This window comes from Limulus polyphemus, unplaced genomic scaffold, assembly GCF_000517525.1.
Source record: "Limulus polyphemus unplaced genomic scaffold, Limulus_polyphemus-2.1.2 Scaffold180, whole genome shotgun sequence".
NCBI lineage: Eukaryota > Metazoa > Arthropoda > Merostomata > Xiphosura > Limulidae > Limulus > Limulus polyphemus.
The window spans coordinates 313,591-324,144 of record NW_013665790.1 but is presented as its reverse complement, the minus strand read 5'-3'; the positions used below and the strand labels follow the sequence as shown (position 1 = coordinate 324,144).

General features: G+C 32.0%; 1 protein-coding gene across 4 annotated transcripts in view; it reads left to right on the top strand.

The window, feature by feature from the left end:
• Positions 1 to 233: 233 nt before the first annotated feature.
• Positions 234 to 10,554, top strand: part of LOC106478099 (lachesin-like) — a 93,589-nt gene continuing 83,268 nt past the window's right edge. For all 4 annotated transcript variants that reach the window (XR_002609821.1, XM_022381632.1, XM_022381631.1 and 1 more), the window contains exon 1: positions 234 to 427. Coding sequence is in view for 3 of the 4 variants with exons in the window: in XM_022381632.1 (XP_022237340.1) it covers positions 358 to 427 (70 nt within the window). In the remaining variant the exon portion in view is untranslated. The remainder of the gene's footprint in view (positions 428 to 10,554) is intronic.

The following is a 10,554-nucleotide window of genomic DNA, read 5'->3' as shown; positions in this document are numbered from 1 at the left end:
CTTTTCGTAGAATTTAAGGCAACTTTGCAAGCATAGAAATTCACTTTTGAAAAGTAACGTACGAAAAGGTCTAGAACTTATAAAGCTTGAATTTTTTACACATCACAGAGTTGCGAATTCCGAATATTATGTGTCATCACATAACGTAAATCTTCGCTTGTGAAACAAACTGCAGGCGGTCCACATGCTTATATAAACGGTAGGAGAACTTGTGACTACTCGTAGATCGAGCGAAGCTCGTGAGCGACGTGTCCCTGTTTTCTCTGAGAGACTTGGCCAGTGAGGTTTGCTGAGAGAAAACCAATAGTGTTCATCTGAACGGTCTGAATATCAGTGGAAGAAAGAAGATCTAGTAGAATGTGGCTTATAGTGTTATTACTGACAGAGACGTTGCATACAGAAGCTTCACTGCAAACTTTTACAATAGGTAAGTTGCTTTTAAATAAAATTTTCTAACGTTAAAAGCCAGTAAGAAAATAACCGACAAAGAACAATATGAAGAGGATTAGATGATAAATTATCTGAGGTTGATAAGCTTGAATCATTATTTTAATAATTCATTTAAGTATGTAAACAAGCAAGTTTGTTGTTAATTGCTTAAAGAACTATCTTTTGATACAAAAATGTTGTTTCAAATCTTTGGAGACAATAGTCTCAATACATTTCAGAATATAAGGAAATACGTATTTTATTTCAAGTATTTTTCAAACTTTTTCGTCTAATATTTTATTTTGCAACAAATACAATCGTTGCATGATAAATACACTCTGCGAAACTTACCGTTTATCTACAGGATAGTAGAAAAATACCACTAAGTATAAACATAAATGAATTAATACGTTCGCTACATCATAGTTATGTAAAAAAATATTTAAATAATATATCTAGTAATATCTAAATGTATAATTAAATTTTATATAACATATAAATGTCATAAAAATATGATTAAGGTTGATTTAAGAGCCATTATTTAATTTGCTTTTTAGTAATGTCTAAATTGCTAGTTATCAAAACTAACAGGAACCTGATAATATTTCACACATTTGGCATGATCATTTCTTGTTGTTAGAAATGTATAATAACTACAAGTCTTATACCTATTATATATCTTATGATTAACCAAACATTTATGCTTACCAGAAAAATAATTTCAATCACCATAATGCTTATTTAAAGATCAGAAACACTCAGTTTTCCAAGGACTTAAATATATCATTATAATACATATAATTATTAACGGAGTTAGCATTATATAGACTTTTAATAATACTTTTTGTATAACTTCAATTATTTTCAAATTAATGTAGTGAGTAGAACCATATGTTAACACTTCATATCCTACAGAGGTTGAGAACGTTAAATTAAATGGATTCTAGAGTCTCACCATTTCATTACACTTCATGAATGAATATTTTGATTCGGAAAGGGCTGTTACCACACCATTCCTAAAAGCGTTTAATTTTCGACAACATCACACTACCTACGTAACGTCAAAACAATGTCAAAATGTAGTTCTGATACATTCCGTTCCATTGGAACTTTATAACGGCTGTGGTTGTCGGTTTGCAAATTCCAAATCGTTTTAATATAACGTATTCAACCTTCTATACAATAATTACCTTCATAGATGTATAAACAAAATTCTTTTACTTGAGGAATTATTCTACTGCAGTTTATATGTTATAAGTACACAACGACGGAGTCTATTACATATGTAATTATGTCTCTGCAGAGAGACAGACTATTTTTCCATTGTTTCTCCTTTTTCTTTCTTACTTTCTTCTTCTTCCAAATACTTTTCAATCGAACGTCATTCCTTAATTTCTCGGCGAATTGACTTGAAACTTGGTAGGATTATACATTGATCCAGTACGCTTAGACATCTTCTTTATTGTTTTAAGATAAGCCTTTTTTAAAGTCTTTTATGGAGTCAAAGGTCAAACAACCCAAAAATGTATACTTGGAGTTCCTGTACAGTCATATTTACAGCAACCAAGATTAAAATTGGAACAAATATAAATTTTTCATGTGCTTAACACATTAGCATAAAAAAAGTCGGATTTGCCTTTTTGAGTCTTTTTATGGGGTCAGAGCTCACAAAAAGGCATAATTTTGGTTTTTTTGTCAATTACTCGGCCATATTGTGATCAATTTGCAAAGGATTTAGTACAAAGGTGCTATTCTACATATCCTACACATTGACGAACAAAATGGTGGAGTTGCCCATTTTTGGTAATTATAGAAGCGTCAAGGTGTTATAAAAAGCAAATTTTAGGGATTTTGACAATTGATGCGCCGTATTTCGGCCAATTTACATTGGATTTGGTTCAAAGGTACTCTTTGCAGAGATATAGACGTTCTTATAATTTTTGTTCTTTTCTTAATTTTTTAGTAAGGAGAGCACAATTTGGGGTTTTCGTGAATTATTCATGTCTATGTTACACGGTATTTGGTACAAAGATAACTTCTTGCAGGTCCGAAGCAGTGATATAGGTAGTTTTTGATTTTTCTGTGTTTTTCATCGTTTTTAAGTGTTACAATTGCCATGTTGGGATTGCATAGTGGAAACATACTACATTCGCCCGCGAATGCTGGTCTCTTTAAATAATATTAAAAGTCTATCAAAACGTTAATTCTAAAGTCATTCTCAGATACTTGAATTCGTGGATATGCTAAATAAAAATAGTAGTTGTAAAATGTAAGATTAGACTGTTTGAACAAACAATATAGGAAATTTAGCCAAATTCTTATTTAGAAAGTGAAAACTCACGCAATCTATAAGTATTTAAAAATATAGTTGTTTTACCGCCATTAGTCATTTTTAAGGTATTTTTAAATGCATCCCCAAGAGCGTAATGTTTTAAGAATAATACCGTATGGTCAGCATAAAGATAAATCGTGCTTTCTAAATCTAAACTAGCCCAAACATCTGTAGAAATTAAAAATAAAATCTGGCCTAAATTAATCCCTGAGGAGGAACACCAGAAGTGATATGATTGTAATTAATATAACATTCAAAGGTTTGTGTAGTAATAAACCTATCATTTAATGAAAATAATTCTTTTTTTAAATTATAATTTTGCTAATTACCATGTTCCTATATTGGACATAATTTTGTGTATAAGTGTTATAATTTTCGAATACTTTATTTCTAACTTTTATGATGTTTTCAATTTCGTCGTTTATCTATTTTTTTAACAATTCTTCTATTTTAAAAATATAGCCCTGAAAATATTACTAAGTTTGTCGTATTACTGAGATGTTAGTTCAATTAAATGTACCTAACATCAAACATTTATTGGGAAATGTTGTGCGAGTTCTGTACATCATAAAATATTCTATTTTGCAAACTAGATTTTAAAACATTTTTAATACTCCCCAGTGTTACAGCGGTATGTCACTGGATTTAGAACGCTAAAAAACCGGGTTTCGATATCTGGGATGGGCAGAGCACAGATTGTCCATTGTGTAGCTTTTTGTTTAATTTCAAACAAACAAATTAGAACAAAGTTGCATAATGGGTTATCATTATATACTTCTTGTGTATTATAATTATTTGTATATTGAGTATAAACCATTAATTGTAAAAATATTTTTAATTCTGAATACCATATATTCTAATTTTATAATCAATGTTAATATTATCGATTATATTAAATGTATTATTTTTATGAAAAAGACTACATCATGTATGAAACTTACGTAAAAAATATTTGTATATAAGTTACGATATCTGTATAAGGTTAAGATGTTTAAAGATAATGAACTGTTTGACACATTAATGTGCCCCCCCCCAATGGCACAGCGGTATGTCGGCGGACTTACAACGCTAGAGACCGGATTTCGATACCCGTGGTGAGCAGAGCACAGATAGCCCATTGTGTAGCTTTGTGCATAACTACAAACAAACAAACACATTAATGCATGATATTTTAGCTGGATGAACTACAACATTTTATTGGAAATATGTTAAACTATCCGGATAATAACTGAAAATACCTCTTACTTTATGGTTAACAACATATTTACAAAATTTGTCAAAATCATTAATATTTCAGTAATCGATACACTACATTCTGCTAGAAAAATCCAAAACATGAACTGCCGAAGCTGAAAACAAATTCCAATGATTTTTAAGCTACGTAGATCAATATACAGCATATATATGTATCCTATATAGCGAGAATTGTTACTTATAACTAACTATGCATGAAAATTAGTCGAGGGAAAAGTATATATCAGGAAATACCTATAAAACTGCTAAAAATTGCTGTTTAAAACTTTGAAATCGAATGGCTTTAACGTAACATATTTATAACTAACTAATCATGTATGATTTATGGATTACTCTACTATTCTCAGCTTTCCAGACAAATACCCTACCATTTCTAAACTAAAGTTCTTGTATATTTTTAGCGGCGGCATAACGGCTCGTAGAACGACTGTGAGCTTTTGGTTTGTTTTTTCAAGTACACACTTCTAGCTCATAGCTCGGTCATCCCTTGACGGATTTGGGGTTTAATTACACAGTTTTGGACTAAGGACGTCAAACCTTTTCGATTGATGTATTTGTCCACGCCCAAGGTCAAATAGATTAATTTACTCCAATCCTGCCTAAAATAATTTCAATTTTAGGGTAGGCTGGTAACGATCCTGATGAGCAATAAAATCGAATCGGGAATACGCGCGCCCCACGCTTGGTATTGCTGGCGCACAAAAATGTAGATAATAAAAAGGGGAAAAAAGTATCGTAGATTAATTTACTCTAATCCCGCCTAAAATAATTTCAAGTGCCGCGACTATTGAGGATTCTCTCTTGTTTAGTTCTAATTTGAAATACCATGACCCCCATTCAATCTCCAGAATTCGGTCTCATTGACGCGCAAACTGTGTGTTTAAAAACAATTATAAGACTAGGATCTTACTGCATACCTATTTCTCAGAACATTTACTTAATATTGCATCTTTCGAAATAAAGTATAGGTTTTATAGTGACATCCATTATATGTGTTTCTTGGCAGTGAAAGAGTTAGAAAAGTAAACAGTACACTGTGCAAAAACAACAACAAACGTGAGCCAGCATTATATCTAAGTAAACAACCTATTTTTAGCGAAATCTGTAAAGGTTTACACATTACTTACAGAACATTCTGAGCGTGAGAGTGTCTAGTTACACCGAACAGTACGTTTCAGAAGAAAAGTATGATTCAGTTTCAAATTACTATGTTGTAGTAAACAACAGGCTGTTGATATATATAGTGGAATTTAACCAACGCTGAACATATTCTTTGTATTACTATATAGCAAAGGCTAAGATGTAATGTATCATTAGTCATAAAAAGGTTACAACTTGACAAGAAAATAAGTTTCGTCTCGTAAGTTGTAGTACTTGTTTCCTTGGTATAAGTTAAGACGTTGTAGGCTAATTGACATGTTACGTTACAATAATAAAGGTAAGATACCTGATACAAGTTATATAAACCTAAACTAAGTGCTATATCTGTTGGTCGTACGAAGTGTGAAGTAGCTTGTTATATGTTACACAAATGTAAACTAAGTTCCATGTTCGTTATATAAACATAAACTGCCAAAATGGTTAGGTGTAAGAAGTGGTGAAGTTACTTGATATAGGTCATATAAACATAAACTAGATTTCATATTTGTTAGGTGTAAGAAATGGTAAATTAACTTGATATTGATCATATAAACATGAACTACAATGTTGTGTTCGTTAGTCATGAAAGGTGATGAAACTACTCGTTATTTATATATATTTTGACAACCACAAAGAAAGACAGCTTATTATTCTTAAGAACAGAACCATAAGCTTAAATATGTATCATAATCATATGTACGCAATGAAAAACACTCACGTAGAAACCTGTATGAACAATCTTTCAACAGGAAAGAAACAGCATGGTATTAATAATGTGTTTAGAATAATATAGGGCTTGATGTTCATCTCTTTTGTTGATCAAACACACTGGGCTACATATTAGATGTGATATGCCCTAAAAACTGTACAGATAGCAGTAGACAGTCCAAGGGTTTGTCATATTTTGTCTCGTCAAAAGTTTCTCAGGAAATGTTTAATTAATTACTGCTGCAAAGTGCTCTTGAGGGCGTATATCATACGTACAGCGTTATTTACTGCTGCAAAGTGCTCTTGAGGGCGTATATCATACGTACAGCGTTTTTAGCTCTCTTTCATTTACCACGCTGAATCTGTATTTATATAGGATTGGAATAGTAGGTGGCATTTATGTTACCACTGTATGCTTCTAATTTTTCAAGCAGACAAGATATTTCAGATACTAAAAATAGATACAAAGCCCCCACTTCATCATTGTAAGAAGCCTAGTCTTGTTTTTCGATTTGCCCTTGTCCAGGGCTACTGATTAGGGATGAAATTCCCTGAAACCGATATAACCCGGTGAATAGAATGATAGGTTGAGCTTCCTACTTATATTAGTATCTTGTAAGCGTAGTTGTAAGAGACTGAACTGAAACTACATAATGTATATTATTTTGTTGCAGAAACGTCATTTTTTTTTGTTTTTCTGAGAAGCCTAAAATAATTCCATGGTGTTTCCTACTGTTAAGACATGTTTCTTAATGAACAGTCTCTATAATGGTTTACAAGTTCAACTGAGAGAAGTCGTTGCCGATGTAGATTCTGGACTATGTGAACCATTGATTAAGACTGATTTTTTTTTTCTAGAAAATACAATAGCACTAATGTTATCTAGAGTTTTTATAAAATATTCGAAAAACATGTTATAGCTATGTAAATATGTGGGTAGGAAATCATAGTCGGCTTAAACTCAAAGTAATATATGAGTGGATGGGACATTATTGATTATTGGATAACATATGGAAGAATGAGATATTATCTATAAAACTAAATTTCTCTGATTTAACACTATCTACGAACAAACATTAGGCTTAATAGCCAGCTGAAACAGAAAATAGACCTCGCTGGAATCATGATCGTGACAGACTACATAATTAAATACCATCAAGAATTAATGTGTATCCAAGTATTTTTATCAACTTTAAAAAATTGTGAACAAGTACCTTCTTACAGTTTATTTATTTTAAGAATCAACGAGTGATTTTTTTCAATCAGTAAACCATGATGCTCTATAACATTCCAGTTATAAGCATGATACTTAAGCACGGCCCGGCATGGCCAGGTGGTTAGGGCGCTCGACTCGCAATCTGAGGATCGCAGGTTCGAATCCTCGACACACCAAACATGCTCGCCCTTTCAGCCGTGTGGGCTTTATAATGTGACGGTCAATCCCGCTATTCGTTGGTAAAAGTTGGGGGTGAGTGTGGATGACTAGCTGCCTTCCCTCTAGTCTAACACTACTAAATTAGGGACGGCTAGCGCAGATAGCCCTCGTGTAGCTTTGCGCGAAATTCAAAACAAACAAACAACACTTAAGCACTTGGCGACAGACATGGAACTAACTGTTAATGGTGATTACATAAATGGAGGATATTAGAAATAATTGTTTTGTTTTGTATTGGATTGCAAGCTCTATACAATGATCACCTGAGTGCTGTAGTTTCGAGCTGTACCAGCTTTATCGATGATAGAGAATATGATAAATACTTTTATTAATCACGATAATAATATATTATTGTTTTTTGATAAACCTTTCAACATCGGTTCCAATCATTAAGACATTCAGTTCTGTAATGTCGTAGATAATTGTATGGAACAAAGGTCGAAGAGATTTTAATACAGTGAAAAAGCAAAAATGAGTTCCGATTGGTTGAGACGCATTTTTATACTGTTGGAAATACGTGTTTTGTGTTACTGTTAGAAATGCGTGTTTTCTGTGATAAATTAAACAAGCCAGTGTGTTAAGCGCAATACAATAATTCTCAACATGTAATAGATACTCTTGAAAGACAACAAATATGAGAATTTTAAAATGTAAGTCATTAAGTACAAGACTTTTAGACCAGGGGCCAACATGCCAAAAGGGCTATAAACTTCAAAATACCTATAGCTATAGAATAATAAAATGACATTAATACAACTCTAAAGCCTGATGCCTGCTGATCCCTAAAAGTGACATTGGAGATGCAAATCCCATGATCAATATGTTTTTTAAACCGTTTCCAAGGTAACCATATAATATGAAAAACAAAATGCTATAATTTGGTTATTTGAGTCTTAGCTTAATTTTAAGCTGTGGAAGATTATATTATATGCACCAAGGTATCCCGTTGCGACTGCCCTATATACCATGATATCTTTTGATTCCAGTACTTCAAAAACTAGAAAGAATTCCACGTTTGTGGAAATAAAAAATAGAATACAGCCATTTTTTGTATTGTTTGTTTCTCTAATTTTCTTTCACCCATATAACTCTTTTAATATATTATTTTACACATGTAATTTATAAAGGCTTACATTACAAAGATTGTACAAACTGTTATATATATAATACAAATGTTTATATGTGATTTGATTGCTGCATACAATAATAAACGTAATAGTACACTTAATTTCTTATCATTCTTCGGGTAGTTAGTGACTCATTACTCTAACGTCAACCTCATGTAGACTTCCTTATTCTATTCGTGTTCATGGTATCAGATTACATCTCTCTATTCTACCTGATTTATTATAGGAGTCATAGAGCCAATACTTTGGATTCTAGAAATGGTTTATTTGTATTATGCAATGATGCAGAAATTTCATAATATAAAAAGTGAGATACCAGGTGTTTTACACCAGTCTGTACAGAAAAAGCTTAATGTTTGTTTCCGAGACTTACTCATTAACTGGACTTCCTCCAGAATATATTATAATCAAAATATATATTTATCTTGACAAACTGAATATCACATAAATGAGATTTTCATAAACCAAAATAGGACCATTGTTTGTGCAGATATTAAATTACCTCTTTAAATACTGTCATTAGCCACAGGTTATTAGGAGCAAAATCACTCATTAGCTAAAGGTATGATATCAGCAGTGAGAACAACTATTAGCCAACATGAGTATTATGCCACTCAATAAATGTTTGGCAAGTTTCGTCATATACGGCCACTAAAATAAAATGTGACCAAGCTTTACCTTGACCAATATAAATAAATGTAAGTAATCACCAAAGATGTAAATTTCAATATTATTAAATTATCTTTAATATCAAACAACTAAATAACTGTATGAACAACATCAATGCCTGTATTAGTTTTGGAAATATCATGTGTGTCTGGCATCATGAACATCTTGTTAGATGTGTATTAATTATTATATTAGTGATTCTACTTCTATTTCTGTCTTTTAGATAGGGATAACACGAACAATCAGGGTATCAGTTTCTGAGCTGTTTTCAGGAAATTAGGAAATTAGTGCAATAAAAGAATTGTCATCATATATATATATATATGTGTTATCAAGAAAGTATTTGGAGCTTAAGACAAATAAATACTTTAACCATTGTTTGAAAACGCAAAATGCAATCATACATTGAATATTAGAAGAAGAACAATAATTCTATGACGAAATGAAGAAAATTAATAACTTGCTTGAAACTAGTCCACGCATTAAAACAAAATCTTAGTAAATATATGGACTTCATTGCTATAATATCGTGGGTATTAATCATTTTAGAACTGGTAAAGTCAAAATATAATGATCATGCTTGTGTGGATTGCTAAATCAATTCCTAATACGATGTATGTTTACATTCACAAGCATAACTCTTAATTATTTGCGTCACGTCTATACTCATAATTACTTGTACTTGTACTGGTGTGATATTTAGGCACAATTATATAATACAAGATATGAAGACGCATAATGGAAATTATCTATGCTACATCATCATGAACTGCTTCACAAAGCCAAAACCTTACAAATATTTGGCATTTCTTTATCACTGCAAGGCCCCCGGGTCTGTCAAGACATTCCCCAATATCGAACTTCTTCGCGTTTCAGATTTCTTGCAGCTTCATTTCAAAATCACTGGATGGATAGAATAGAAAGAGGGAGAGCTAACATAACGATGGTCCCTACATCAATGATTTTCTTCTTGATAATTTCTTAGAATTTCTTTAATTTTGGAATTATGAAATAGGAAAAAAATAGGGAACCAACCCTCTATTTCTGAGATAAATGTTTTTCATCATTTCCTATTTTTTTCCCGCCACTTTGGACTTATAAAGCAAGAAAAATGAGGTAGGAAGCTGTTGTAAAGATGGCCTTCTGGCCTATTTGACTTTATATCCCTGAAACTGTATCAGCAGGATTATGAAACTCGAGCTGGAAATCAAATACAAATCTTACAAAAATGTTGAAAGAATATAGAGTTGGGCAGCGAGGAAGAAGTACATTTTACTAAGTGTAGAATGAACCGAATAGCGAGTAATTATATGAAATATACTAATATAGAGTTGGTCAGCGAGGAAGAAGTACATTTTACTAAGTGTAGAATGAACCGAATAGCGAGTAATTATATGAAATATACTAATATAGAGTTGGTCAGCGAGGAAGAAGTACATTTTACTAAGTGTAGAATGAAC